General features: G+C 33.1%; 1 protein-coding gene across 1 annotated transcript in view; it reads right to left on the bottom strand.

Annotated features, from left to right (window-relative positions):
* Positions 1-18367, bottom strand: part of TBC1D32 (TBC1 domain family member 32) — a 199834-nt gene that overhangs the window by 26655 nt on the left and 154812 nt on the right. The window contains exons 29-31 of the mRNA XM_029945049.1: positions 5197-5266; positions 3216-3331; positions 2096-2250 (exon numbers count right to left, since the gene is read on the bottom strand). Of these exons, the coding sequence (XP_029800909.1) occupies positions 2096-2250; positions 3216-3331; positions 5197-5266 (341 nt within the window). The remainder of the gene's footprint in view (positions 1-2095; positions 2251-3215; positions 3332-5196; positions 5267-18367) is intronic.

Raw genomic sequence — 18367 nt, forward strand, 5'->3', positions numbered from 1 at the left:
GACTGAGCCACCCATGTGCCCCTACAGTATATTTTCTATGTTGCATTGAAAACAATATATCTGGATTTGGTATGTTTAGAGTCCTGCCTGATTTCAGTTTTATGGAAAGAAATACTATTAGAGCACAATATCACTGCAATGTAAAAAAAAATGTGTTACAAAAAACTTTATAGATTCACAACAAAATGCAACTTTATAAAATTATTTAAAGTTTTAAAAAGTTGGTGATATTTAACAGTGTCACAATCTAAACACTAAACTAGAATAATTAAGACTAGGGAAATGCAGGAATCGTTTTCAAATATTTGACATGAAAATGTAGGATTAGATTCAAACTCCATAATCACTACAAAAGGTTTTTCACTTGTAAATGTTAAGAGTGGATTTTTTTTTAAGTTTTTAAATTCTATTTAGTTATCATAAGTGTAATACTGGTTTAAGAAAATATATTTAGTGATTCATCACTTACATATAACACCCACTGCTCATCCCCAAAAATGCCCCCCTTAATACCCATCACCAATTTAGCCCTTCTCCCACTCACCTCCCTGAATCCACCTTCAGTTTGTTCTCTATCCTTAGGAGTCTCTTATGGTTTGCTTCCCTCTTTTTTTCCCCTTCCCCTCCGTTTTGTTTTTTAAATTCCACATATGAGTGAAATCATAAGGTCTTTATCTAATTGAACTTACTTAGCTTAGCATAATATACTCTAGGTCCATACACATTGTTGCAAATGGCAAGATGTTATTCTTTTAGATGGCTGAGTAACATTCCATTATAGATAGTTATAGATAGATAGCACATCTTCCATCAGTCAATGGACATTTGGGCTCTTTTCATAATTTGGCTATTGTTGATAATGCTGCTCTAAACATTGAGGTGCTTGTAGAATATATAAGACTTTAACATTTTTTTATGTTTATTTATTATTGAGACAGAGAGAAACAGAGCATGGGTAGGGGAGGGGCAGGGAGAAAAGGAGACACTGAATCTGAAGTAGGCTCCAGGCTGTGAGCTGTCAGCACAGAGCCCAATGCAGGGCTCGAACCCAGAAACCATGAGATCATGACCTGAGCCGAAGTTGGATGCTCAACCAATTGAGCTACCCAGGTGCCCCAGGATTTTTAAAACTCAAATTCTGGTTAACAGAAGAAAAATAGTTTCCTAGATTAGACAAAAACCAGTACATACTCTTGCCATTTGCTTCCACCTATTCATGTAAGCAAATTTCTCATTATACTGAAAAGCTAGAGCTAGAAATTCTTATTCAGGAACTGTATATAGGTATTTCAAGCATAATTTTTTAAAATTCAATATTTATAATGTATTCCTCCATGATGCTTTGCTTTTATTTTCCTTATCATAAATATATACTGTAAAAACACATAATACATGCTTTCATTTAACTCCACATACTTTCCAGCTCCCTTAACGTATCCTTAGGTGCCATGTGATTGCATTATGCACATGTTCTACATCATAAAAAAAGTTTGGGAAGTATTAGCCTATCTTATATAGTAGATAGTTTCCTCAAGTTGGAGATCTTAATGGCAGTAAGTAAAATAAAGTACAGAAATATTAATAAATTGAGGGACACTCTTGCCTTTAAACTAAACTCTAAGATATTATGAAGCTAGTAAAATCCTTTAAAATATACTATAATACCCTCAACCAAAACTCATCACAGATTTATAAAATGTATAGTTTTTTCCTCTTTATAGAATAAATGATAATTTTGACTTATTTTCTTATACCATCATTTAACTGATTCTTTCCAACAAAGCAATAATAAAAAATCCATTCAATAGTTCTTTTTACATATATATTTTTTATAATTTACTGAATAATAAGTATAAAATTTTTAATAATCCATATATTTATTGTCACTAATCTTTCATGTATACTATTAGGTAAGACATCAAGTATATGAGAAAATGTCAAATCGGTAACTTCAAATAGAATCAGTCAAAAAGCACTCAGGTATAAAATGAACATAAATTATTACAGAGCTCTCTACAAACCGATCCCAAAGAATTTAAATAGGATTTGCCTTAAAATTTAACATACTCCTTTCAAAATAGAATAAAAGTCTTACAGAAATATGTAGTCTTGGCAACCAAAGGAAAGCAGAGGTCAGAAGCCTGGAGAACTGCTGAAGAAATCTGAATGTTTTCTCTTTGTCTCCGAACATTATCATGAACAAAGAAGATACAAACCAGTCATGGCCAGCATAACTCCCCTGCAGGCAGACTGAAAAGCACAATTTAAGGAACTTTTATAATATTTTATCTTAAAAGATGAAATATGAGAACTCCATTAATATTCATTTCCAGGATTCCTGTCAGGAAAGAGATAGTGATACCTAGCCCTCATTTTATCTTGAACCAATTTACAAGCTAATGTACTGTTAACTTACATGTCCAGGGGAGGCCAATGGCACTAGCAAATGGAGAAAAAACTATCTGCCTTGTGGCAACATTTGTTCAAGTCATTAAATAGTACCATCTCTTTCCCTGGTTTAGGTTATCTGCTAAATTGGGGCGCCTCGGTGGCTCAGTCGGTTAAGTGGCTGACTTCAGCTCAGGTCATGATCGCACGGTTCATAGGTTTGGGCCCCACAGCTCAGAGCCTGTAGGCTGTTTCAGATTCTGTGTCTCCCTCTCTCTCTGCCCCTCTCCTGCTCATGCTCTGTGTCTCTCTGTCTCAATAATAAATAAGAACTTAAAAAAAATAGGTTATCTGCTAAATTACTAACATAGTCAAATATAAAAAATCCATACATATTTAGAATTCAGTAATGCAAATGGTTTATATACTTCTTCCCCCCTTCAGATCAAACCTATTTCTGAAAAATAACCAATTCAAGTAAAATAAATGTATGTTCTATTATTGTCCTAGATTTTCTTAAGTCTGGAATATGCTTATTCTAGATATACTAAATCTATTTTTTAAAAATTGTTATATGTATCTGAAAATATAGCCTAATAACCTTACCCAATTTAAGATTCAATGAATACAAGTGAATTTAGTAATTACTACCCAATTTAATAAAACACATTTTTAAAATACAGAGTACTGTAAAGATGCAGGAAATCAAATTAGTAATATAGGTTAAAGTATTATTTTCCTATACATGTGTTAAAGTACCCTATCAAAGAATTATGAAAAATACATAGAGAAAGTTCAACTACTGTGAATCCACTCAAAAAGGATATGAAGAGAAGATTTTATGGGCACTTGCTGCTGTTTCAGGAATCTCTCACAGTGCTTTAAAACCAAGGTGAGATCATTTTCTGCACTGTCTTTTAACAGGTTGAGGAACTTGCCATACCTACATTAAAAGCCCAGAAAACATACAAAATGAAAAATGTCAGGTCCTGCATTGCAAATTCACTTTTTAAAACCTATCAAGAGTAGTCTTCTTCTTGATAGCATAACTATGCTATACAGAACTCAGTAAAGTTTAACACTCTGTATATGTTCCTGATAATTAGATTTGGATTACCAGTAGTTATCTGGTAAATACGGACAGCTTTAAAGGAAAATAAAACAGTAATGAGAGAATAGATTGTAGATACTTAGAGGAGAAGAATACAAGCATTTATTTCCTGAACTTAATCTAGAGCATGTAATGTTGACAGGTTATACTGACAGAATGCTAACACTAGAAGCAATTTTAGATTTCATCTAGTCCAGTGATTCTGAGGAGAAGGCACTTTCCATCCGGGGGCCATTTTGGAAATTCATGGGGGTGTTTCTGATTACATAGCGAATGAGGGCACTGCTGTACTTGGTGAGTGATGGTCAGGATGTTAGACATGGTGCAGTCCTGCACGATAGCTTGCAAATGGCCTGACTGTTATTTGCATGGATGAAGAAGCTATTTAGAATTACCTGAATCCAATTATGTATTACATAACATCATAAAATATTTTTTCTATATCCTTTATTATACACTGAATGCAACTATATGTACATCATAGAAAGGAAGTACTTTCATTTCAAGCCTAAAACTTGTTCACCATTCTAGAAAGTTACTTTGCCAGTGGCAAAACTCTCCTAGCAGTATCGGCAGCACCAAAATATCATTAGTTTCTACAGCGGCCAAAGTTACAACGATTCTATATGGTTGACAGCTATGTCATATGCTGTAGGTATGTACAAACATTTCATTACAAAGTACTTTTCATTCATTTCTTACCAATAAGACACTGTATTGAATTTAAAAAAAAATATGTGACTAGCTCGCTTATATTATCTATGGATTCCACTTGAGAATAGAAATTGGACATTAAAAAATAAAAAGCAGATAGAGGGTCACAAAACAATGAATTATATTCTTTATGTGATACAGATGGGTGATCTAGAATTGCTATAATACATTTCATTAAAATGTTATGTATTTATAAGAACATCCTTTTTAAAAGGTTCCACATGCATCTTTTTATACTTGATTCTAAAGATTATCTACTGAAATAGGAGGGAACTGTCAAGATCTCCACTTAATAAGCAAGAGAGAAGACTTAGTCCTTAATTCCCAGTCTGCCATTTAGCTTATTTCTTTTGAAAATTAGAATTTGAGAACTAAAAATTCAAACTACTATAATTGGCTTATTAACTTATTATTGGATTTTTAACTTCAGCATCTATCCTTAACACCATCGCTTGACAATTAAAATCCACCATATTTAAGGGGCACTTTAGTGGCTCAGTCAGTTAAGCATCTGACTCTTGGTTTCGGTTCAGGTAATGATCTCACTACTTTCGTGAGTTCGAACCCCACTTTGGGTTCTGCACTGGCAGTACGAAGCCTGCTTGTGATTTTCTCTCTCTTCCTCCCTCTCTCTCTCTCTCAAATAAACTTAGAAAAAACTACCATATTTTAGAAAATGGCATGATTGTGCTACCAAAGTGCTGATTTTTACAACACTTTTTTTCCTGGTAAAAGCCAGGAGTCATAGAGGCTTAAATATACTGTAATTACCCTCTGAAATGATAATGAACCATAAATGATTTACCAGCAGAAGTAATTTAATCATGTGCCAGTAGCCTCAAAACAAAGTTATTATTTTCTGAATGATAAACTCTGCATTTAAAGTACACAAAATAGTTGGTTGTTAAATACTATTAGGCATATATCAGGTAGATAAAACAAATTCCAGAAATGCGCAAGGGAGATATTTCCCTATAATATACCTGACAGTCATTTTAATGCCAAGCTGTTGCACAGATGAAAGACTTTCGTTCTTCACATTTGCATCAATAGCTAAACACAACAGAAAACTGGGTTATAAAAATGTATAAAAGTCTGCATAATAATCACAGTTTAATTGAAAATTGATGAAAGTAATATTTTTACATATTTTAATGTGAATTTTGAAAACATTGATGAATTTGTTCTTTTAAGAGCTGTCAGTTATGTTTTCAAAGAAATTAATAGGAAACTTTACAAATAACCTTTCTCCTATAAAAATCATTTAAAAGCATAATAAATACAAAACAACTATTTGTAGTTTTAAAGCAATCTATTTTTAATCGGCTCTCAGAACACAAAAGCTGTTAACCCAAAAATGATCTAGGCTATTGTACTTTCATTAAGTTCTGAATATATATGATTCTCAATAGCAAATATGTATAAGTATGGCTGTTCACTTCTTAAAGAATTAAGCATGAATGTCAAGAAGGAATACTCAGCATACTAATAATGTATAATACATGATGGTGGAGTGCACAAAGTTCCTCCAGCAGCTGGATTTTCTTTGTGAAGCAGTTGTGATCTACCAAAAGTGAAGGGACTGTCTGGTACAGAAGACTACAGGAGAGACTGAAAATTTCGATTAGTTCTGGAGAACAGTGGATGATCAAGCTAACAGTGAAGGCTGAAAAGCATCACTAGGTAGTGCTAAGGGGTCTAGTTGAAACTTTCAGTTTTTGGCTGCAGAAACTGTAGCATGCATACAGACAGACACACGATATTAAGGGGATTGTCCAAAATCACATAGTTATCCAGTGGTAAAGAGGACTAAAAGTAGAGTTTCTCATATTCATATCAGTTATTTTTTTTCCTTTTATTACACACTGATACATCTCATCCTATCCATATAATCCACTTAACTTGTAGACTCATTCATTCCTTTGATACACCCTTTCTGATAAAGTAAGTTGGATTACCAGGCTACAAGCTGTGAGGGATACAAGATAAATCACACATCATGCCCTAAAAGAACTTCCCATGTAGTGTCACGGATAAAATTTGTATACAGATAACTCTGATAAAAAAAAAAAAGTTCTAAAGCACTAAGTGGAACAAGAAGGGTACAGATAAAGAGTTATATGAATTCAGAGAGAGAGAGAGAGAGATTAGGACGAAGTGGCATTTAAACTGAACCTTAAAATATGGTTAGACAAGATCTACAGAGATAAGGAAGAGCAACAAATTAAACACTGTTATCAAACATCAACTCATTGGACCAACAATAATTCATCTTCTAGCACTCTTAGAGCTAAGGTACACTGCTTCTCCTAGTTTGCCTACAACTCGCTTGGCTTAGCTCTGGAAGTCTCACGCCCCAGGAAGTCCTCATAGTTCAGCCAAACCAGAGTGGTCTATCACCTACGCAGAGTGGCAATTTTCTTAAAAGAAAAGAAAAAAAGGATAAAATACTAAAGTGCTCTGTTAATTTCTTGACAAACTACATTGCATTTTACTTATTTAGATCAGAATACCAACTTAGTATTGTTACATTTTGCCTATAATGACAGCAGTTATGCTACTTTTCTATATATCTTAGAATTCCTCCATATTTATAACTCTAATAGTGTACTAATAGATGTGCATTCTAAATGTACAGATTGCTAAGGACAGCTCTACCCCATTCAAATAAGCCAGCAATTCTGCCTCCTTCTCTTAGATGAAAAAAAAATGAGTTCCCATTATTTGACACCAAAAACATATATGTCACAAATTATTCTCACTCTCACAAAGTGGCCAGTTTTTAAAACTATTAATCATCATACATTATGTTCACCATAATTTTAAGTTCTTAGTATTATAAATGGCATTTAAAAAGAAATTAGTCATAATTTAAACATCTTTTCCAATGTCCACTACGATATAATTAGGTTAAATTCATTTGGATAATGACCAGGGAGTTCTTTCTATGTCAGTACCTGAATCTAACTCCTGGTGATCCTATATTTTATTTCCTATATTTATCATATTTATTTCATTAAATATATTTTCTACATTGTTAATTGCATTTTACTTTCCCAAGTTTAAATAACGTAAGATTTTAGTGCTGTAGTGTTGACGACACTGGCTGACTCTGCAAAATTCAAGTAGTTTCAATAAAATAAATATTTTGGTTTTATATATTTTTACAGCCATGAAATAGACCTACCTCCAATCACCTATCATAATGGGAGATTACAAGATTGGTTTTTTTATTAGTAAGATATCATATTTTATTTAGGTATACTTTATATTCAAAGAAATATACTTAGGTATATATTTTAATTGGTTTTGACAAATGCATACAAGCTATATAACCCACATCCCTCCAAGATGTAGAACATTTCCATCACCTAGAAGTTTCTTATGCTCCCTTCTAGCCAATTCCTGCACATCCTTCTTCCCTAAATCAGCAACTGTTCTGATCTCTTTCACTGTTTGATTAGCTCTACTACGTCATCATATAAATGGATACACACAGTATATACTCTTTTATGTTTGTTTTTATTTCACTTAACAAAATGTTTTGAGATTCATTCCATACTGTTGCAGGTTATCAATATTTTTTTATTATTACTAGTAGCATTCTTTATATAAATATGTTGAATGTTTACTCAATATTTATCCTGAAATTTATTTTTGTTTTGGGACATATGTGTTTCTTTTTTTAGATTTTAATTTTCATGGATAAAGATCTCTGAATATCCTTGGGCAAATATGAAAGGTGAACTATCACTTCACACCAATCAGAATAGCTCAAATACAAGAAATAAGTGTCAGCAAAAATGGGAACAAAAAGGAACCCTTGTATACTGTTGGTGGAAATTTAATTGGTAGCTATGGTAGAAAACAGTAGAGAGCTTCCCCCCCGAATTAAAAATAGAATTACTATATGACCCAATAATTCCACTATTGGGTATTTACCCAAAGAGAATTAAAACATCAATTTAAAAAGATATGTATACCTCTATATTTATTTCAGTATTTTTTACTGTAGCCAAGATATGGAAGAAACCTAAGTGTCCATCAACAGATGTATGAATAAGGTAGATGTGGTGTATATATGTATGTACACACACACATATGCACACCCAGGAATATTATACAGCCATTAAAGGATGAGATCATGCCATTTGTGACAATATGGATGGACCTAGAGGGTACTATGCTGAGTAAAATAAGTCAGACTAATACAAATACCATATGAGTTTTGGTGCAATAAAAAAAAAAAAGAACAAACAACATAATCAGTCTTATAAATACAGAAAACAAACTGGTGCCTGTCAGAGGAGACAGTGTTAGAGTGTTAGTCAAAATGGGTGAAATAGAGTGGGAGATGCAGGCTTCCAGTTATTGAATGAATAAATCATGGGGATAAGAGCCACAGTGTAAGGAATATAGTTGATGATATTGTAATTGCAATATATGGGGACAGACAGTAACTACACTTAGAGTGAACACCTCATAATGTATAAACAATCAAATCACTATGTTGTATACCTCGGATTAATGTAACATTGTTGCCAACTATACTCAATAACAAAACAAAATAGAAAAGTTCTTCAGGCTGAAGAGAAATGATACCAGTTGAATATACAGATACACACAACACACACATACAAAAGTACAAGAAAATGTAAATGTATGAGTAAATATAAAATAATTTCGCTGTTGTTTAATTCACTTAAAAATAATTGACTCAAGGGAAAAACATGTAAAAGTAAAATTCATAGAAAAAATAGCACACAGGAAGGACAAATGGAAATATACTTTTTGTAAGGTCCTTATGCAAAGGTCATAATATTAATTCATAATAGACAAAAATATCAAAATTATAAATAGAATTTTAAAATATCAATAATCATGTAAATAGCCTAAAAACAATCAATGGCAGAAATTCTCAGCCTGATTTAAAAACAGAAAGCAAGACACAACTATATGCTATATGTTTCAGGATGCCCTTTAAATTGAAAGACATGATAGAGAATGGGAAAACATATCCTACCAATACTACTCAAAGAAAGCTGAATGTCTACATTATTACCAGATAAAATACACTCTAGGACAAGGACTATTAGAGATAAAACACTTTTTAAAAAAAATAATAGCATGATCAATACATCAAGAAGGAAAAGCAATTACTAAATATGTATTTACCAAATAAGAAAGCTTCACAATATATAAAGCAAAAAATAAATAATTAAAGGGACAAAAAGATAAACATAAATTAATAGAGAGACAGCTCAGAATTTGGTACCAATACCAGAAAAAAATTTAGAAGTTATTCAGAAAATCTGAACAGCATGATAGAGCTAAATTGTCATTATTGGCGGTTTAGAGCTAAATTGTCCTTATTGGTCACTTATAGAACACTACAACCATCAGTTCCAAAATATACATCCTTTTCATTTGTCAATGGAACATTTACTAAGATAGAACATTGATTAGGCCATAAATAGTTCAATAAATTTGAAATAAATTTAATTATACAGAGAATATTCTCTAAATACAAAGAACTAAAATAGAAACCAATAACAATAAGATATCTGGAAAATCTCCCAACAGTTGAAAGTTAAGCAAGACACTGCAAATTAATTGAGGTCAAAGAAGAACTAGCAAGCTAAATTAGAAAATATTTTCAGTGTAATGATAACTAAGACCTATCTAAACACACATTGGGAGGCAACTAAAGCACTGCTTAGGGGAAATTTTATAGCTCTATCTACTTATATTAGAAAAGAATAAAGGTTTTAAGTCAGAGATATAAACTTCCATTGCAGAAACTAGAAAAAGAAGAGGAAATTAAACCTAAAGTCAGTAGAAAGAAGGAATAAAATATAATAGAAACCAATAAAAAAGAAAATAATGAAGTACAGAGTATATCAATAAAACCAAATTTTAGTTCTTTGAAAAGATCAATAATATTGACAAAACTCTACATGGCTTATAAAGAAAAAAAGAGAAAGAGAAAACACAAATTATCAGTATCAAGAATAAAAGAGAAAATATCACCATAGATCTTATACACCCAAGAAGAAATAGCAAATCTTGACAAGAGTCAAGGTTGCTTTGGCTATTCAAGGTCTTTGTGGTTCCATACAAATTTTAGGATTATTTATTCTAGCTTTGTGAAAAATGGTGGTCTTATTGCTAGGGATTCCATTAAATGTGTGGATTGCTTTGGGCAGTATAGACATTTTAACAATGTTTGTTCTTCTAATCCATGAGCATGGAATGTTTTTCCATTTCTTTGTATCATCTTCAATTTCTTTCATAAGTGTTCTATAGTTTTCAGAGTACAGATGTTTTACCTCTTTGGTTGGGTTTACTCCTAGATATCTTATGAGTTTTGGTACAATTGTACATTGGATCGATACCTTAATTTCTCTTTCTGCTTCTTAAAATTGGACTTCCGTTCATCAAAAGATGCCATTAAGGAAATAACTAGACATGCCAAATGGAAGGAAATATTTGCAATATAAATTGGATCAGGGATCATATCTATAATCTATAACCATCACCTATAACTCAAACATAAGAAGTCATGAAACACATGTAAAATGATAAGGTGGAAAGGAAACAAAGTACTTGGATAGACATCTCAAAAAAAATTCAACATTATTCATCATCAGGAAAATTAAATTAAAACCACATGAAGATACTTCTGCACACCTACTAAATAGCTAAAATTTTAGACATAAATACTGGGTGTTGATAGGAATAAAGAGCAACTGGAACTGTCACACACTACTGGTCAGAGTGTAAAATGGTACAACTATTTTGGAAAATGGTTGGGAATTTTTCATAAAATTAAATATAGTTCTACTCCCTATGAATTGTGCTCATCTGTATTTAAATAAACAATTGATTTTTATAAAGTATTACCAGAACAATTTTTACTTAGACTGTAACACTTAGAATTCTAGAACATATAAAATTGGATTAAGCATGAGAAATATTTATCTTAATATATAGATCTGTGTGTTCATAATACTGTTTCTTTTTTGAAAAGTATAATGCAGCTAAATATCCTTAACAGTAGGAGGAGTATGCAGTGGGCTAAGGATGCTAATAAAGACCATTCTGATGCCACTGAATGCTATAGACCATGGTAACCTCTATCACAAGATGCTGACATCTTATGTGAAGAATGGAATAAAGTTAGGGATCAAGGTGAGTGAGTTACCCAAACGAACTATGATATTCAATGTTATATGAGGTTCCAGTTCTTAGTTCTTCCCCATATGAGGAAAGAATCCTTCCAGAGTGATCTAGCTGCCTGTCTGCCTGAGGAGTCCTTTTACCTTTTCTGGGATTGTATAAATAATCTCCCTGATCTATGCTTTCTCTAAAGTTTATGATTCTATATATTGCATAAAAACTTAATTCTGCACATTTCAACAGATAATGGTTCCAAATTATGACTGTTCATCAAAATTCTCTGAGCCTGTTAAAAGTAAAGATAAACACTCCACTCCAGACTACTGAAGAAGATTACTGAGAGTAAATGTCCTGTCATTTGTATTTTTAAAGACTTCTACAGCTTATTCCTTGTGCATCAAACCTGAAATCAATATTTAAAGGATAAAAAGTGAAGTTTAGCTATACTTAAGTTGGACAGTAATACTCCACTATACAAACTTCATTTTAAAGAATGTAGTAGTTAAATCAGTAAAGAGGCTTTTAAATGAGAATATGGGGGGTGGCTATTAAACATACCAAAACAAACATCAAATATCCATTCTAAGAAAACACTAATATTAGGGCACCTGGGTGGTTTAATCAGTTAAGTGTCTGACTCTTGATTTTGGCTCAGGTCATGATCTCACAGTTCATGGGCTCGTACCTGCATCAGCTCCATGTTACCCATGGAGCCTGCTTAGGATATTCTCTCTCTCTCTCTACCTTACTCCATGCTCACACATGTGTGTACACGCTCTCTGGCTTTCTCTCTCTCTCTCTCTCAAGATATACAAACATTAATTAAAAAAACCCCAACAAACAAAACACTAGTATTAAATACATATAGGTGACATTAGTGTGAATAAAACCCCATTGAAAAAAATAAAGTTTTGAAAGCAGGAATAAAGAAGTCAGAAAATAGTTTACTATTTACTAAATATTTTACTTACAGAGACACTTCAATTTTAAATTTGTGTTTGATATATGACAACTTGACAAATAGAAATGGATCTTGGGACTACAAAAGTTCATTGAAATAAACTTTTGTGACATGCAAACTGGACTAAATACAATTTATGAAGCAGGAATCAAAATCTTCAGAAATAAAACAAAATTGATGGAGTAAAATAAAATTCAATAATAAAAATGTATGTCTTCAGGGAATTCTGATGCATCATTGCTAACCAGTGACTTATTGAAACATGTACATCTATGTATGAGATACATAATCGGTGCTTAATAAACACTGAGTGAATGAGTAGAAGAATGAATAAATGAATGAACAAGAAATTATACTCATATCAAATGAAGCAAGGTAGAGATGGAAATGGATATGGATTTAAAAATATTTTCGATACACTGAAATTAAGTAACAAATGGATGACATAATTTCTACTCCCTGGAGTCACTATTAAAAACATGTTGCTGATAAAAAGTCAACCAAACAATGACACCTGTAGCATCTTAGTTATCTTACTTAATGTCAATTCAATCACAGTATTAATTATTTGAAATAACCAATCAATTTAATTGTAAATACAATGATCTCAGAACAAAAAGAGTTGGAAAAATTGACTTAATAATGACTGAAATTGCTTACTATGGTAATGGATTCTGTTCTATTTTGGGTTTGCAAAGCTAGTACATAGAGCAGTAGTAGAAGAAATGAAATCTTTTCAGCCTGGCATTTGGCTAATGGTGTGAAAAAAATTAATTTTCAGAAGAGTAAAGAACTTCTCCACTGGAGTACATTCCCATGGTTAGAGAAGCAGTTACTCCTTGGTTGTGTACTGGTTCTTCTGAAAGCCCTCCTGTATTTGTTATAAAGTCAAAGAACTCTCACCACCCAAAGGAATCAACCAATCAGTACACTCACTCTGACCTCCTTCCTTCCCCAGAGACAGTCTGCAGATTGTGTTGCTTCTCTTTTAACATGTGGTTGTAACTATCCATTTTATTCAGTTCTTACTGACATAAGATTCAATTTCCTGTGGCCAAGCTATTGTAAGAGTTTCAGCCTCCTAACTGGTATAACCAGCATTATTTGGGGAAAAGGATTTTTCTTTCCAGGTCTCTAAGCAATTACCCTTTCCTGCAAGCCTCTCCTAGTTTTTTCAGCTGTAGTAGCCCAGGAGGTCATGCTGGTCCCACTCCTTTTGCTCCATTATCACTTTTTCCTCTTATCCTCCATGATGGCACTAGTCAACACTGATCACTCTTCCCAATGAACCCCTGTGGCACGTAAAACAAAACCCTTCAGGTGCACCTGAGTGACTCGGTTAAGCGTCCAATTTTAGCTCAGGTCTAGTCTCGCCATTCCTGAGTTCAAGCCCCACATCAGGCTCTGTGCTGATAGCTCGGAGCCTGAAGCCTGCTTCAGATTCTGTGTCTCCCTCTCTCTTACCCTCTCCCACTCACACTCTGTCTCTCTCTCTATCTCTCAAAAATAAATAAACATTAAAATATAAAAAAAAAACCTTCATTTGACAATAACCCAATTTAAAATACCATAATTGAAGGCACACTGCCTGAAATAAAGCAGCCACTGGAAAATATCAGTTTTTTTCTTTCTTTCTTTTCTCTTACTATATGTTGCAATTTACTTAACTCATGATCTTAGGTATATGCACTATTTCCCCTCTTTTGAGGACAATGAAATCTATATTACATACTTCCTTGCAATTATCAAGTGTACTCACAAACATGCTCAATAAATGTCAGATAGAAAAGAGCATATTTGCTAAATATCCAACGAAAGTATAAAAGGTGAAACAATGCAATACTGTCTGATTTTCATGCCAACTTTTTGATTAACAACATAAAGAGTAAAGGCATAACATTAAAAATATTATATTTAAATACTTTTAAAGGAATATTTAATTTATCATTTAAAAAAGCAATTACAGTAGGAAAAAAAAAAAACCAACTCATTCCAGGGAATTAAACTAACAAAAAATTAATATCAGTTAAGATTTAGAAAGATACCTGTATAAATTTATAAACTGCAATTGTGCAGAAATTTGTTCATTCCTCTTTCTTTAAGGGGATAAACAGCTAAACTAATCTGATTTTTCCAGATTTGCAAATTTTATAATGGATTGAAATCCTGAGGGAACTAACAACAGATGGATGATTGTGTTATTCTAATTTCAGCTACCTTAGGGTTGAAGCAAGCTGTCATTTTTAAAAAGACAATCAATTTCTCATTTCATGAAACATGAAAAAAGAAATGAATATATCTATCCAGCATTTGCTTTGAAACATCTTTTATATCAAAACATGGTTTTTATTTGTTCAAATAGAGTGAAATTTTACAATAGGAATCCAGTGATCCACTAGCCAAATAAATAAATGATGAAGGGTAAAGATATCTCAAGCTATGGGAAGAAAATGATATTAGCAACAAGAAAGCTACCTTATTTTTGGCTGTACTCTAAACTCCAGTGGACAGTTGTTCAGCAGGACCCTTTAAAGAATTTAAATTCACATTTGGAGTTTATCTACTTAGATCCTACATTCAAAAAAGTCAACATCTAAAATCTCCCTCAGCATAACTGGGAAATTTAACAGAGGTTAATGAATGTGTTACATATTGAGTAATTAGTCTTGTTGAGTATTTAAATGATGTATAAAACATAACATTAATCTTAGATTATCTACAGAAAATATGACCCAACAGAACAATGTGCCAAGGAAAGCTGTAGGAACTGGATATTATACAGAAGACTAGGGAGATATCCACTCTGGCCATGCAGATCTCCATAATTCCTATTTCTTATTTCCTCTCGTTGTCATAAACATGACCATTAATCCCTGCATATTTTCACATACATTTCCAGGTTTTATTCATAAAGTTTTCATTTTCTTCACAAATGATCTTCTTCAAAATTCTCTTCACAATTTCTATCTTCTTTCCTTTGTACCTCAATTGCCTGATTTTAAGTGTGGTGATTATGCCTACTGCAAAGTGTAGTTATTTATAGGGTTGAATAAAGAACACACATCAAGCACCTCAGCACACTACTTAGCTCATAAGAGGTGCTCAATATGTATCAATTCCTTTCACCTACCTTAATTTCTGTTTAATGATACTTTATATTTTCCTCTCATTTCTTTGTTCTCATTTTCTTATGTTCTATTTCATCCCTTTGCCAAACCTGCATTATAGGTTACTGTGTAAATAATTAGCTATATGTTCATATGTGCATTTGTAAATATCAATATATTTAGAACTGTTATACAGATGTATTTGTGTAAGTACATATAATTATGTTACAGCATATGTATTTATTTTTTAAAAATATGTCAAATACTATATTAAAGATACAAAGGAGTTTTAGACTTAATAGGATAATTTAAACTAGCCACATACAATAAGTATCAAAATGGTAGTTTAAAGTGAATATAATCATGAGCACAGAGGAGGAACATCTACTTAGTAAGAGGGAAAGGAATGTTCTAGCTGTAACTTTACAGCTGGGTTGGATGTTATCTATCCTATGGGTGTCAGGGGGAGAGGAAAGCTCTTTCAGGAGGAACAGGCACAGCAAAGGTTCAGTGATATGAATGCACAGTGGTAATAGGGCCAAAGGGATAGGCTGGGCCAGACTGGAAGCATATATTTTTAAGGAAATATGATGTATAGCATCTAACTTGAACTTGAATATTTAAGTGATAATTTCTCTAGCAAATGGAGAAGTCATGTCACCCTTATGAGGAAGAGGAGCAATATCCCTTGATTATCCATTATCATCAGTCTTCGCTACATCCCTGCTATCTTCACTATCTGTTTGTTTACCAACCCTCACATTCACTCTACTTCATCCTTTACACAGTCACTAAAATAACCTTCTTACAGCACAGATGAATGAAGTAGGCTTCTGCTTAGAAATCTTAAAAGGTTAATATACTGCCTACTAAAATTAAGACAGACTGATCGAAAGTAGTTTATAAAGCCCTCCTCCTTCATTCTTTTAGCCATTCTTTCTTTTATTTGTCAAATATTTCTTAACACTGTCATTCTAGTTGCAGAGGATATGATCAATAAGACATAGAAACTACCCTACAGGAATTTACTGTCACATGAAGAATTAGACCTTAAGTCAGAATATGAGAAAGATATGACAGAGATGCATATTGGCTTAATATATGAAGTTGATAATTTAGCAATTTATATTTCCAGGCCAGACTTTTCCCATAAATTTCAGATTCAAATATCCAATGTGTAAAAAAAATTATTTAAATGTGTAATAAGTATTCAAAGCATAACATAAAAACAAACTCTCTCAAACCTATTTCTTCCCCATTCCTCCCCATCTCATGGTATGATAATCTCATCCTTCCAGGAGTTTGGGTCAGTAACTTAAGAGTCATGTTTGATTCCTTCTTTCTCTCACATTTCATAGTCAATCTGTTACTCAACTCTGTTGGCTGTCTCATCAAAATGTACCCAGAATCCAGATATTTCTATCTCCCACTGACATCCTCATCCAGACTATCATCATTTTTCAGCTGCATCTTCTCAACAGCCTCCTAATTCATCTCCCTGCCTTAGTCCTTTGTCTTCCCTTCAGTCTTTTCCCAACACAGCAACCACAGTGATTTTTCTGTAATTTAGAGCATGTGTTTCTACGTTCAAGACCCTACAGTGACTTTCAGAAACCCTCTATTATCCTTCCCTATTTGCCTTCAGTACCTGATATGCTTCTCCCATACTTGTGTTCAGCCATTCACAGCTCCTTCCTGGTCACTAGCTGGAATTCTCCTCCCCTGAAAATATCTACTTATCTTATTCCCAACTTCTGCTAGTGTGAACATGATTAAATAGGGTAACCCTCACCCCAAGAAGCACTCTGCCGTAGCCCTCTTCCCTGCTGTGTAGTCCTCATTTGCTATCATACTATTTGACATATTGAAGCATTTATTTCTTTATTGTCTGTCCTTCCACCAGAAGGCAAGATTTTCTCCTTCTTTTGGTTACTGCTATGCCTAAATGCTCAGAAAAATTCTATTAAATAGTAGAGAACAATATCCATTTAATAAATGAATGTGTACTTGGGTGGGGGAAGGGAGAAGTTGCTACTAATAGTTTGGTGTTCCTGAAAAATAAACAAAAGTCAATGAGAGAGAGACATGATGCTAGAGAGGAAGAAACGGGAAGGGTAACATAAGGCCTTAAGTTTTATGATAAGAAGCTTAGACTTTATGCAGTGACCAATGGTGATCTTGCAAGGAATAGAGGAACGAGTGGTTCAGATTTGCACTTCAAAGGTCACTCTGAGAGTAGCATAGAGAATAACTTTGAAATCAGATTCTAATCAGCGGCACCTGGAAGAGGCTGTTGTAATACTCTAGGCAAGAAGTAATGGTGACCTGAACAAAGAAATGAATTAAGGAGATACATTTGACATATATTAAGAACACAAGATTAACACGGTTTGGTAGTTGGTAAGAAAATGTGGACTTAGATCATTACTCAGTTTCCGGTTTAGATGGACAGCAGTACAAAATAGATAATGTAGAAAAAAGCAAACATTAATAAGGTCTGATAAAGTGAGCGCCCTTTTGGACATTTCAAGTTTGAAGGTTTCCGTAGCATCTCTAGATGATGTTCACCTATCAAGCAGCTGAGAATACCACAGTGAAGCTTACCGTCGATCTTTGAATAGAGGATGTGAATTGGGAAGTTATCAATATATGAAGTAGGTAAAATCGTACAAACAAATGAGATCACTAGAGGACAGTGGATAGAATCAGAAGATCAGAAGACACAGCTTTAAGGGAAAATGACTTTTGATGGATAGATAGGGAGAAAAAAAAAGAGCTCAAAAAAGAGTTAGAAAGTTACCAGAAAACTCACATTTGCACAGAAGAGACTGAAAGATATATAGACTATCCATCGCACCAAGTGAGAGATTTTTAAGATGAAACCTTGTGCATATTTTTTAATCAAAT

This window comes from Suricata suricatta, chromosome 7, assembly GCF_006229205.1.
Source record: "Suricata suricatta isolate VVHF042 chromosome 7, meerkat_22Aug2017_6uvM2_HiC, whole genome shotgun sequence".
NCBI classification, from domain to species: domain Eukaryota; kingdom Metazoa; phylum Chordata; class Mammalia; order Carnivora; family Herpestidae; genus Suricata; species Suricata suricatta.